Source organism: Phoenix dactylifera, chromosome 2 (assembly GCF_009389715.1).
Source record: "Phoenix dactylifera cultivar Barhee BC4 chromosome 2, palm_55x_up_171113_PBpolish2nd_filt_p, whole genome shotgun sequence".
Classification (NCBI taxonomy): domain Eukaryota; kingdom Viridiplantae; phylum Streptophyta; class Magnoliopsida; order Arecales; family Arecaceae; genus Phoenix; species Phoenix dactylifera.
The window spans coordinates 8,839,711-8,853,026 of NC_052393.1; the positions used below are offsets into that span (position 1 = coordinate 8,839,711).

The 13,316-nt window shown below is 41.0% G+C and overlaps 2 protein-coding genes across 6 annotated transcripts; one reads left to right on the forward strand and one right to left on the reverse strand.

Annotated features, from left to right (window-relative positions):
- Positions 1 to 1,492: 1,492 nt before the first annotated feature.
- LOC103698065 (probable transcription factor MYB58) lies at positions 1,493 to 3,680 on the reverse strand. The gene is made up of 3 exons (XM_008780027.3): positions 3,294 to 3,680; positions 2,773 to 3,010; positions 1,493 to 2,104 (listed from the first exon to the last, which is right to left on the reverse strand). The coding sequence occupies exons 1-3, from the start codon at positions 3,539 to 3,541 to the stop codon at positions 1,622 to 1,624; spliced, it is 969 nt and encodes a 322-aa protein (XP_008778249.1). The 5' UTR covers positions 3,542 to 3,680; the 3' UTR covers positions 1,493 to 1,621.
- Positions 3,681 to 7,051: 3,371 nt separating this feature from the next.
- On the forward strand, positions 7,052 to 12,145 carry LOC103698063 (probable isoaspartyl peptidase/L-asparaginase 3). Of its 5 annotated transcripts, none has more exons than XM_008780025.4 (7): positions 7,052 to 7,411; positions 7,599 to 7,767; positions 9,399 to 9,463; positions 9,577 to 10,008; positions 10,078 to 10,136; positions 10,666 to 10,770; positions 11,636 to 12,145. In XM_008780025.4, exons 2-7 carry the CDS (start codon positions 7,602 to 7,604, stop codon positions 11,853 to 11,855), a joined length of 1,047 nt encoding a protein of 348 aa, XP_008778247.2. In that variant the 5' UTR covers positions 7,052 to 7,411; positions 7,599 to 7,601; the 3' UTR covers positions 11,856 to 12,145. The 5 variants fall into 5 exon arrangements, 4 of the variants coding, with proteins under 4 accessions (XP_008778247.2, XP_008778244.2, XP_008778245.2 ...); XR_005509016.1 differs by having other exon boundaries at positions 7,094 to 7,483; positions 7,584 to 7,767; positions 10,294 to 10,770; XM_008780022.4 differs by having other exon boundaries at positions 7,094 to 7,483; positions 7,584 to 7,767; positions 11,636 to 12,134.
- The last annotated feature ends 1,171 nt before the right edge of the window (positions 12,146 to 13,316 follow it).

The following is a 13,316-nucleotide window of genomic DNA, read 5'->3' on the forward strand; positions in this document are numbered from 1 at the left end:
TGGCTTTGGGTTGGCTATAAAAGGGCCCTAGCCGGATGCATGGAGAGGATTTTGGCTGAAGTCTTGTGGTAGGATTCTAGCGAAAGGAAAAGAGAGCTTAGAGGCTTGGGCGGGGCTGCTTTTGGGGCTGTTTTGAGGGTCGCCAAAGGAGCGCCGGGCCACTAGGCCCTTGGCCAAAAAGGAGCTTGGCCAAGGCACGCTTGGCAGAGGCCAAGGCACGCTTGGCAGAGGCCAAAGAGAAGGCTTCCTTGCGGAAGACTTGTGAGCTAAGGGAGGGTTCCTTGGCCGACCACTTTGGGGTTCCTTGGAGGCTTCGGGAGGAAAGCCTAGGCCTAAGTGTGGGCTGAAGGGGAGTTCGAAAGAGGTGAGCTATCCTTGTACATGCGTCCACCAAATGGAGTTTTGTGAGGGTCTATTTGGGCTTGGGGGCCAAGGTTGGCTGGGGGTTTTTAGAGGGGCCAATGTAGTGGCTATCTCCTCGGCTTGTGAGGAGGGATTTGTGTTGGTATGAGCAATACAAGCCTTCTTTCCCCTAAAGACTTGTGCCTATGTGTGTGCTTGGTAGGATAGGGTCTTGGCAAGGGTTTCAGCCGAGCCAAGACGCATGCGGGGCTTGATCCGGCCTTGGCGCATGCAAGAGGCTGACTAGTGGTGGGTAGCCAACTCCACACTAGTGCCGCACACCGAAAAGAGGGAGAACTCAAGGGAAAAATTTGGTTACTCCATTCCGACCTTTTCAAGGGTGTGACACCACGGGTCTAGGGCCGGGCCGGACTTAGCTTTTAGGCTAAGCGGGCCGGGCCAGGCACGACCCGTTCATTCTGTGGCCCGGTGGGCCTGGGCCGAGCCGGGCCCGGCACGGCCCGATGCCCATCTCTACCTAGAATCGACATCGGAAGAAGTTCATTTATTATAGAAGATATAATATAATTGGACATTGTAGGACACTAAAAACTTGAGGTACCTTTGGTATCATCTTTATTTTATTCTATTTTCAGACAGAAAAATAGAAATATGTTTTTATTTTTTAAAATTTAAAATTATAAACCTGTTAAATATAATTAATTATTTTTGAAAAATATAAATATGTTGGTGGTAGAAGTCATGTTAGTAAGGGCAGCTGCTAGTATTGTTGCTTGCAAGAGGGATAGGGGTAATGATGGAGGTGATGACAATAGTAGTAATGGTGTGGTAGAGGCAGCAATAATTATGGTAGTGGTAATATGGTGGTCGATTGTGGGGTTATTTGTGGTATGCTGTAGGGGTGATGGCAATAGTGCGAAAAATATTGAAAGTAAAAATATTTTACTTGCATTTAAAAAAATAAAGTATTTTTTAAAAATATAAAATAAAAATAAAGTATTTTACTTGCTGATACCTATATGTCCTCGTTTCAGAATCTGGCTTCGATTTCTTTAAATCATACCATGGACATAAAACTTTATAGCACTCACACCCACGCAAAAGTAGCAACCCACATAATACCATGCAATGTCGGAAAAAAGAATCAATACAGGAAACCAGGGATCGAGTTCAAATCCCAGTTCCAAAGGAATACAACAGTACGATCAAATCTAATTGGGTCGAACTTCTCATTCTCCCCCGCCCCAAATGGATAACGCTACCATGATGTAGATGAAGCCGGGGGCGGCGGCGGCGGCGGTGTCGGCGGCTCCAGGTAGTCGAACATGTCCGCTGGTAAGTCGTCAAAGAAGTCCCCTGGATGCTCGTCCACCCTCTCGATGCCATCGTGCCCAGCATCCAGGCCCAAGAACGGTAGCCCTTCAGGTGGTGGCTCCGGGCAAGCAAGTTCTTCCGGGAAGCTCGCATCCCCGAAGCCCGGCGAGAGTCCCGGGGCATCCTCCGGCAGGACTGGGAGGCCGACGAGCGGGTGCGGGAGGTGGTCGAAGGGCGGTTGCGACGGCGGTGCCGTGTCCGACAGGCACGGCTCTTTCTCCATGGCTAGTTCGAGTTCAAGCAGGGGAAGGGCCGTGTGAAGGTCGAGCGGTACCGGGCTCAATATATCCCGCATTTGAGTCATCTTTGAGGCCTCCTGGCTGCATTGGCCATCTCCCTCAAATAAAATTCGATCCAGAGAGGGATCCTGATGACAAGCCAGAAGATGAGAAAATAATGCTGGCAACAAGCACTTTAAACTGTGCTGAAAGCATTTGCAAACAATAAATGTTGTAATTTGTAAACTACCAAAGCATTGGGCAGAAAATCTGAAACCACTTCTGAGAGTTGAAGCCAGTGTCTGCCATATATAGTGGGGGGTCTTAATTGAGAGAAGCTTCACCTAGATTTCAGGAATACTTTCTTTCTTTATGCAAGAAGACTAAAATTCAAAATAAAACAAGAAAACTGGGCAGTAAAATTCACCACGCTTTTGGGTATGGTAAGAGTTGAAGATGATTTATATATAAACATGTATTAGTGCATATTCAACAGATAATAACAAAAAGAAAAAAACAAACGGCGAGTAAGAATGTCAAGAGTTAAAATACCAAGGTATTTCAAGAACCTATGAATGATCAGTGAATGGTTCATAAAATAATTCATGATGGACAAATAATTCATAAAATATAGAATTGATGCTTTCATCCATGCATATTTTCTTAGGTTCATTTTTTCAGTTCCAGAGAGAGTGCAGTTCGCATGAATAATCTATAAAGGAATAGCCCATCCTCATCTACTCCCAACTTGAGGCATCAAATTAAGAAAGCGAGTCAAAATGCAACTTTCAAACTTCATAAATCCATGCAGTCTGACCTCCAAATTGGGCAGTTGATGAGAAGGGACAGGCATCTTCCCATGGTTCTTATTGGATCTGGACGGCAGGGGTGTCCTGAGGATCCTCGCGAGTCTCTTCTGCCTGGTGCTCCAGAAATTCTTCACATCATTGTCCGTCCTTCCCGGCAGATACGTTGCGATTCTCGCCCACTTGTTCCCAAATCGCGCCTGCAAATCGATCACAATCCGCTCTTCCTCGGGAGAAAACTTGCACCCACTGCTCCATGCATGCATGCAGCCATCATCGTCGTTATTCAACAGCCATCCAATTTAATTAAAGCCCATCAGCATCATCAAAATGATCGAACATGCAAGCCATAAATTCATGACAACCATCACCACATAATATTGCTTGCAAAGAAGAAAGAAGAAAAGAAACGAAATATTTAAAACACTAAGAAACAGATAGTTCGCTCTTTCTGTAAGATTCAAAGCTTATTTATGAATTTCTGACGGGGAACAAGGAAGGATGGAGGAGAAAGAAAGCGAAGTTGGCGTACGTTTTCAAGTCGGGCTTGAGTTTGTTGACCCAGCGGAGGCGGCAGGACTTGCCGGAGCGGGGAAGGAGGCCTTTGGATCGAATGGAGCTCCAGTCACGGGGGCCGTGCTTTCGGACGTACTCTATTAAAATCTCGTCCTCCTCGGCCATCCATGGGCCTTTCTTCAGCGCCATTCCTCCACCTTCCTCTTTGCCGTTGTTGCTGGGGGTCTTACTGCTGCTAGTGATGCCTCCTCCGGCTTCTTGCATTGTGTAGCATGGAAAGAAATAGTTAACAGACCGGACTTCTTTCAGTCTTCTCTTTCTTGCAAACGGAATGAAGGGAGGAGAAAGGAACAAGTACTGCGTGAGCCCCGGATGAGGGAGAGAGTGAGTGAGAGAGAGATAGAGATAGAGAGAGAAAACAAAGTTTCAAAATTAGAAAAATAATGTAGTTCACTGCTGATGGCTTTTTTATGTTTTCCCCCCTCTTCTACATTTTTTTTTCTTTCCTTTTTATTGTAATTTCTTTCCTAACCCACTAATACCCACTATCCCCTTAACTACCAACCACTAACCATCCTCCCAAAAAATGCGCCCCCTCCTCTCTCTCTCTCTCTCTCTCTCACACACACACACACACACACACACTCACAATCACACTCACTCTCTCTCTCTCTCTCTCACGCACACACGCACACACAATTCAACTCCATGTAATTGAGATATGATCATTTCTAAAAATAAAGTGATTAATTGTTCATAGATAAGGCACTGTGATGTGTTTCTCTGGTTAAATGAAATCAACGAGCAATTTGGGACAATAGAATAAGATAGACTGCACATCGTTTCATACTCTGATGAAGCCGAGAGGTGAATTTAATTGAAGTCTTCAGCACAGTGCAGGTTTTAATATATTTATTTGACATCAAACAATCTAACGATTGTTATATTCATTAAAAAAAAAAAGTCAGTCATCAAATTGAAATCTAATTAACCACCAAGATTAGCTGAAAGTATGTATGTATGTATGCATGTAACTCCTAGAAGATCTCAAGCTCTTGCAAATCTCTTACGTGGCGCATCTGTGAATAGCGTGAACTATTCTTGGAAGTTGTGAAGCCAAAGGTTGAGCAATATAGATAACAGCCATTCAAGATTTCAGACCACCTTTGTTACGTTATATATAATAACAGAGAAAAGTTAATGTCAATATATTAAAGCCCATATTTATTTAGTATTATAACAACCTGTTGTTGTACGTATCATTACTTTCAAAAAAAATGACCTACAGTAAAAAATAAATTATGACATTTATCTGATATTTGTATTATTTTTAATAAAACATTACATTTTAAAATTCACATTTTTATATTTTCCCTCGAAAAAGCTGATATGGTCTAAAATAATGATATTAAATGAAGAATGATTTAGACAATAATATTGTTACCATTTATTTCTTGTTATTTGCCATTATATCATTATAATAGTTATTATTCAGATATTACATAACTCAACCGTATGGTTTTTATAATGATCAATAATGGTTTTTATAATGGAACAATGCCACTATTGAAACCTTGGTTGAAAGTGAAATTGGCTCGGTTACTTAACGTAGAGCAAGAGAGAATGGGAGGATAACGACGAGTACTACAAGGATGAGGACAAGTAGAACATTATGGTTTTCGTATGAGTACGTGCCAATTGCCATGTATGTTTAGTTCGTGCCTTGTTCCTTGGGTGGCAGGTTCTACGGCTAGCTGACGAGGGAGAACGCCAAAAAGGTTTGGGTTGATGGTGGTGGGCAAATAGAGCTGTGGATGTTCGAGGGGATAACAAGTCTAGACCTTGGGTGTTGAAGACATGCCAATGATGCCAACAAGAAGCAACATTCTACGTCACAAGGTGATAGGATCGTTATTGTAGTTCTACTTTAGATACACAGCCTACATCTTGGATTATAAAGTATGACATCGTATCCAATCGTTCGAGTAACAAAATTACCACGAGCGGGACTATATGATTATTCTTCATCTACTTTGGTTTCTATTTAGGTTTTCCATTTTCAAACCCCTTGCCTCTTTTTTTTTTCTGTACAAAGAATGCTTCCTACAACTAGCTAGTTAATGTATTTAGGTCGATTACAATATCACCTATCACCATAGTGCGCAGACTCTCCATCTTAATGTTACTTAAGATTACTACTTTCCAAGGGTAAATATTTCAAGCCATGATCCTTTACCACGATCTAGCAACTTGACCAAGTCGTCTCGAAAGCGTTGAGACCGAATTAAGCAAAAACGTTAAGTGTACTATCAAATCCATATCTTGGTCATTATCCTAATCTTGTGACCACAGACATTGTTAGCCTCGGTCACTTAAGTACCATGGGTGTTGTAATAGGTGATGGTGACAATGGAGATAAACATGTCTCATCTTGATAGCAACTTATTACACCACATTACGACTTGTTTCTTCTTCAATCTTAATTCAATCTTACTGAACTGTCTAACCATATGGAATGCCCTCTTTACTTCTTCCATACTCGAGCACAGTTCAACACTACTTTCGAAATATCAGTTCATAATACTTGATCTCAAGGCATGCCAACATGCCCTATTTCAGTTTACACAATAAACTGGCAAGTGATGGACTCCTTATGATTGATACAGTCTGCATTTATCTATGATTCCTTGGAAATTAAATCAAAAGGCCATAGTCAGCTACAAGAAGATTTCTTATGCATCAAGGTGCTCCGAAAATTTCCTGAAAAAATTTAGAAGTTAAATCCCCCAACATGTGCTACAAACTAATGAATCGTGTATGATTATGTTGATATCACAGGAATTGGGGAGAGGCAAAAAAAAAAAAAAAAAAAGCTATTAGAGAGACAAGAGTAAGCGTTAGATGTGTGCATTCCCCGAGCAAAATAATGCCTGGAGGACCCTATCATTTGGTCTCCTTTGGAGGAGCCCCTATCCGTCTCCGTATGCTTGCACCAACCTTCTTCATGTCATCCACCTATATCATCGTCATCACCACCATCACCGTTACATATCAATAAAGATATTTGTTTATAAAAAATGGAGCCTCTAAATACTGATATGTAATGGTCTTATCTGAAAATATTCTGAAGAAAAATAATGTTGATTTATAAATTTGTTTCCTCTGAAAATGCTCCCAGGAAATAATAGTAGTACTATTGTATAAAGGGGCTTATCTGGAAATATTCCTGGGGAAAAAAATGGAGGAGTATAACGGTAATGATGATTTATGAAGGGACTTCTCTGAAAATATTCCAAGTAAGAATTGGAAGGAGTCTAATGGTAATACTGAATTGTGGAGACGCTTATACGAAAATATTCCCAGGAGAAAAAACGGGGACGTAATGGTAATACTGAATCAATGAGGAGCCTATATGAAAAACATCGCAGAAAAATATTCGAAACTAATTCATGAAGGACTTATGCGAAAACATTCCAAGGATCAAAACGGAAGGAGGTATAATGCTATTCTTATAGGTGACGGGGCTTATCCGACAATATTTTCCGAGAAAAAGAAGGGCGTGTTGTTAGAGTTACCGTACGAATGCCGGTGGCGTGTACGGCGCCGGCTGCGGCGGTGGCGCCGGCGCTAACGAAGACGGTAGAGATGGCAAAGGCCTTGAATGGCATCATGGCGCTGCTCTTCCCGCACCCTCGCCGGTACCACGCGATCCCCGCCGTCAGCTGAGCCGAGCTCGCCGCCACCCACCACCACCACCCCTCCCCTCCTCCTCCTCTTCTCTCCATCTCTCTTCCTCCTCCACCGCGCTCGATCGGTCAGCAGAGAGAAACGGCGATAGAGATACAGGGCCCTTTTGGCTCTAGGGTTCCCGGAGAAACGAAGAAAGAAACTGAGGTCTGATCACCGACGGATGAGGTTACCTTCTTTATAAAACAATCATGCAGGGTTTATTCTTGTTCCACGAAATACGGCAATCTCTAAGACTGTGAGAGGAGCCCAGCCGTCTGATAGATGATCCTCCATTTTTGTACGGCTCTGATCATCTTCGCGAAGCCTGGAAGAGATACACTATTCTCACCGGGGAGTCGGAGATGACCACCACGCTATTCGTCGCAAACCCCTCTCTGTAGCTAGGTAGTTGCCATGGCTCTCAGAAATCTCTCGCTTCTCCTCCTCCTCCTCCTCCTCTTTGAATCATTTTCTAGGGTAAGGGACTGTAACTCTTTAGATATGGATTTGTTCTTGTTTTCATTAATAATTTTGATCATTTTAATTAATAGCTGGGATGTTGGACTCGATCTGTAAGCATGTTTGTTGTCAGGAAATGGGGCCTGCGGAGGGGCAGAGCTTCCCGGTGGTGGTTAGCACCTGGCCCTTCGTGGAGGCGGTGAGAGCCGCTTGGAGGTCGGTCAACGATCGTGGATCGCCGGCGGTCGATGCCGTGGTGGATGGCTGCACTACATGCGAGGAGCTGCGGTGTGACGGCACAGGTTAGGTTGCTAATACACTTGGTTTTGCGGCATAGTTTGTGAAATTCTCGAGTCCATAAGTATGCTTTGCCTTTTGTTTGGGAACAGTTAATCATTTCTTTTACTCTTGGATTATTGAATGCTGCTCAAATTCGTTAAGGAATAAGGAAGAGCTAATCAATTCTACTGAAAATGGGAGAAAGTGTTAATCCATGCCAAGGTAGTGGACAGGAGGTAAAAACTCATTCATAAATACCAACCGCACTCCACTTTGTCCTTTGGATAAGCTCCAATGGATTAAATAACATGTGGGAACATTGGTGTCGAGGGAAAAAAAAACTTCTTGTAGCTTTTTCTTGAATTCCTAAATGATGTAAAATCAATAAATGATATTGATGAACCAAGTTGTCCTTTCAGCTTTAAATAATCTTATGATGTGGCACTGATTGACTAACAGTGATAAAGGAATCCTCTTAATAATCTAATGTGGATGAAGAAGAATGAATTGTTGGATAACTGATTAAGGAACTAGAATGTTTGCTGAAAATAGCGGGGCGAGTTAGACATTCTAGCTTCAGTTTACATCCTAATGAATTAAAAAAGTCTATAAAAACAATTCTTTAACCATAATTGCCACTCATAATGCTTTTCAAGAAAAGAAATAAAACATACAATTCGCTCATAATTCATCAAATCACGTACCCCTGTATTAATACGTTTTGGACACATCTAAATCATGTCCCAAGGTGTCATAAATTGTTCGTAGCAACTTGCTGTAGTGCTAAACATTTTCTCAAGTTTCCGCAACTATTTCTTAATATTGCTGGGATATAAAAAAAATTCAGCGTTGGTCATCTATATAAAGAGTCAACTGTACCAGACTGCCAATCTGTTTATGTTGAAACCAAAATGAACTATTATCAAAACCTTCTTAAATCTTGTATAGTGAAGATGAAAAAGTGGTATTGATATTTTAGGCTAGTTAGCTAATGGGTTGGGCTCGTTTTAGCTAAATTGCCTCTCCTCTCGATCCAAAAGATTGGTTACAACCGATGCTTTTTAGTGGTCTCAACATTGTATGATGCACGTGATACTAAAATTACCAAATTGAGAAAATACCAACTGATATTCTGTTGAGCATCAAGATGAAGAGAATTGTTTGGATAAATATATAGGACAAGGAAAGATATCGAACATCTTTCTTGAACAAGAACAAATTGTTGCAACTTCTTGGCATCACCATTGATAAAATTTGGAGTCTATTCTCTGAAAAATGAAGTAACTTTTAGCATAAAAATTGAAGATTATAATTGTAGTGTTGTATAAGCCAATATCAGGCTTGGGACATATGGAGTACCCTATATATCCTCTGGCACAGCAAGGGTCATTTTACTCCAGATATTGAAAAACAATGAAGCATGGAGAACTGGGCATGCTGTAGATATTGTCCGTCATTGTCCTGTATTTTTCATCATAACCTATGTTTATTTGAGCACATTGTATGAACATAATTCTATCGATCTTTACGCGAAACAAAGCCTTGCCTTCCTTGATAATTGTTGTGTTTTGGATATATACTGTATTTTTACATAACAAAGTCAAGTATGTCACTCCTTCCCTGTTATAGATTGATTAAGTTTGTATATGGACAGTTGGACCTGGTGGCAGTCCAGATGAGAATGGAGAAACTACATTAGATGCTCTAGTTATGAATGGGGTAATTATCCACCCATTTGCATGTCCTTGCTTCCATATTTGGTTAAAGATTATCTTGCTGTTACACGTATAGAAGATGATGGTCCAGTGCTTGTTTGCTAAGGACGTTGGTAGGCAACAATGGAGGTCGGAGCTGTGGCTGCTATGAGATATGTCAAGGATGGTATTAAAGCTGCGAAGTTAGTTATGGAATACACACAACATACTTTGCTTGTTGGAGAGAAGGCCTCAGTATTTGCTATTTCAATGGGTCTTCCAGGACCTACCAACCTCAGTTCACCAGAGTCCATTGAAAAATGGATTAAGTGGAAAGAGAACAGCTGCCAGCCTAACTTCCGGAAAAATGTCATTCCTGCATATGACTGTGGTCCTTATCATTTTAGTAATTCTGCATCAACGGCACTTGAGAACACTTGTAGACTTTCCAAGAATGGGATTGGTGAGGGGAACTGGTCTGATGGAAACAATCTCTCGAGTCTTGAGTCAAATTCCAAGTTGATAAATCTCCATAACCACGACACAATCTCCATGGCTGTAATTGATAAAGTAAGTCTCGTTGACTAAGTTTGATTGGAGTTTATTTATAAACCTAAAAGTTTACTGTGCTTTGCATAGATGGGACATATAGCAGTTGGGACATCGACCAATGGTGCTACATTTAAAATCCCTGGCAGGTAAGTGTTTGGTTGATATATTAGTTTAATAATGGGAATGTCTTTAAATGCTTAGGAAAATTGAAATTGTGCTTGAGCCCATCAATCTTTAACAAATTCCTAATTTGCATTTCCTTATAGTGTTTGTTCATGCTTTGCATCTTTAACCTTTTTGCAGTTCATATATCTCTTGTTTGGTTGGGCCGAGGCCTGAGGCTATATATTTTGCAGTTGCAGTTATTGCTCTGTTCAACTTATGTGGACACGTACATTCGATAATTGATATGTGCTCTCCGAGGGGCAATATTTGCAAAATAAAGCTTTTTTCAAGCATCAACTTGCAGTTCAGCTTTTTAATGTTTTGATTTTGTCATATCTTGATCCAGAACCCTTCCAAGGAATACATGAGTATCAACTGGAAAGCCAGAGAATAGATCCATTTTAGAAATTACAATATGTTCTGACATGAATAATCATCACTAATCCACTCCTATCTGCTGAATGCTATGTTATACTCTGAACATATGAGTAACGAGGCTCTTGATTCCAGGGTGGGTGATGGCCCTATTGCAGGATCATCAGCATATGCTGATGATGAAGTTGGTGCTTGTGGTGCAACTGGAGATGGTGATATCATGATGCGCTTCCTTCCATGGTAATATGCTCGATCTTTTCTTTTCAGGTCATTCATGGATGAATGTGACCACTGATCCTTTTCATAGCCTTGATCCATGATTCACATTTCACAAATTGGTTACTTAGAATTGGTTTACCTGCTCAGAGAAAAACAATATCCCAAGACAAACTCTCTTTTAACCCATTCATGTAAATGAGATGGTATTGATTACTAATTCTGAGGGACCTTTTTAGGTTTCTTGGCTGTATTAAACTTGTAGTTCAAAATTGTATAATGCTTCCAAACCGGCATTTTGCAATGTTAATTGTTATTTGTTTGTCAAATTCATTTTAACATCTATTTATATTACTAAGCAAACCAGACTTTTCTTGGAGAGGAGAGAGATCCTCTAGCTTTTCCTCTCAAAAAAAAAGGCTAAAGGAGAAAATTTCAATATTTTAAGTTCTAACAGTCCTTTCATCCTTTACATGTCCTAAATTGTGCCACATGCCAATATTGATTTGGACGTAGCTTGTTAGCAGTTCTCTCTCAATCAGTAGTAGCGGTATCTCTCCCCTTTTTCCTCTCTTGGGAGGCTGAAGATGGAGAAAGGGAGGATCCTCTTCTTTGATGGTCTTGTTCTTAAGTGCTTGGGAAGGTTAACTAGTGATGAACGAACAAACAACATTTAGTGGCCTCCTTGGAGATGCTTGTTGATCACAGAATTCCAAGTGGTGTATAACCTTGTAACCTTCTAGTGATTTCCTCATCCTCATTACCCTTCCAAGGCTCACTTTAGACTTTTCTATACTGCCTGTGAAGTTTGACTGTACAGTAACTTGAAATAAGTAGAAGACAAGGCCATTATCATACCAGAGTGTGTCTGACAAAGTGATTACTGCAGCTATCAAGTTGTGGAGAGCATGCGGCGTGGAATGGAACCTAAGGATGCTGCAGCTGATGCAATAGCAAGAATTGCCCGTAAATATCCACATTTTGTTGGAGCTGTTTTCGCCCTGAACAAGATTGGCACACATGCAGGAGCTTGTCATGGATGGACATTTCAGTACTCGGTGAGAAATCCCAGCATGGATGATGTGGAAATATTCACAGTGGTGCCTTAGAGAACAGCAGAAAAGGCCAACGATAATGAACTTGGAAGTCATTGTGGTACCTTTTTCCCTTGTACTGGGAAATAGCTAATGAGCTTGCCACTGCTTTCTGATTATTATGAGAAAAAATTGTCTATGTCAGATTCAGTTGCAGGCTCATCATCCACAGGAGCATGAACAATACTGAGCCTTATCCCGTTTTTACAGGGATGGCAAGATTATTATGTATGTTGTGGAATGGTGCTTCTAATGATCACTAGACAAAATCATATTCATTTCTTATTAAACTGATGTTGATTTCATTTTTGCAATCTGATCTCTTTGTTCTTCTCAGTTAGGATTTGCTCCATCGTAGAAGAGACTTTCAGTCATCCAAAAGGCACGTCTTCATCACTTATGACTGGAAGGTTTCTAGATTTGTGTTGCTGTGAGTTAGGACTTGCCACTTAATCTTGGAGGTCATGATAATTCCTTTGCAAAATTGCATGGAGTCTCATATGAAATTACTGTGATTGATGTGACAATTATCTTGCAGTTCTCCGGTTCCACCAGAATTAGTGGCGATTAAGTGCAACTATCTCCAGCTTCAGGGATGTGTCCACTGAAGTGGTGATGTTGAGTTTCTAACCTCGCCCGTCTGTAGATTTATTTTTGCTACTATGAGAGGAAGTATTCTATCAAATTGTTTAAAAAGTGGGAACAGTGTGTATGGCCTCTGACACTTTGGTCATCAAGTTAAACCATTCTGATCCAGAAAAAAATGCAGTTGTCAGTTTATGGCCCGACCCATCCATGACTAACCTGCTTTAAACAAGTTCAGGTATAGCATAAATGGCGTTGGATCATAAATAGATCAACCAGTTTAGATTCATTCATTAAATAAATTTGGTTCAAGTTTAGATATTTGCGGCCCCTAACATATTTTGACCCATTTAATACATTAAAGACCTGCTTGACCCATTTTGAACATATTTAATCCATTTAAGACCCACTTAACCTGTTTAGCATGATTTAATCTATTTATCGAACAAGTTATACGAGCTTGAACCGGGTTGCCAAGGTTTTTTTTTTTTTTTTTTTTTTTTTTTTGATAAGAAAAGAGGGGGGTGAGGAGAGCCTCACCCGCGTAGCAACCCCCATTGGACCTCCTTTCTGCTGGAAAATGTTCGATGCAGAAAGAATATTTTTTACTTGTACCTTCTCCATCCGTGGCAGAGCACCACTAGCGTAATAGCCCTATCACCGTGTGAGTACGTCACACTAGTACCGCCTAAATAATGACAGACCAAATAGCGACTTCATAGGACAAACCAGATGGAAGGCATCCAGTCCCCGCATTTAATCGATGCCTGCACGTTTCGAACTTGAGCCACTCTGGTGAAATCAAAGCCCTATTCCCACCGTGCTACCACCTCGATGGTTAAGTCTGAATTTTTGATCCATTTAATAAGTAAATCAAGTTCAGGCTAACAG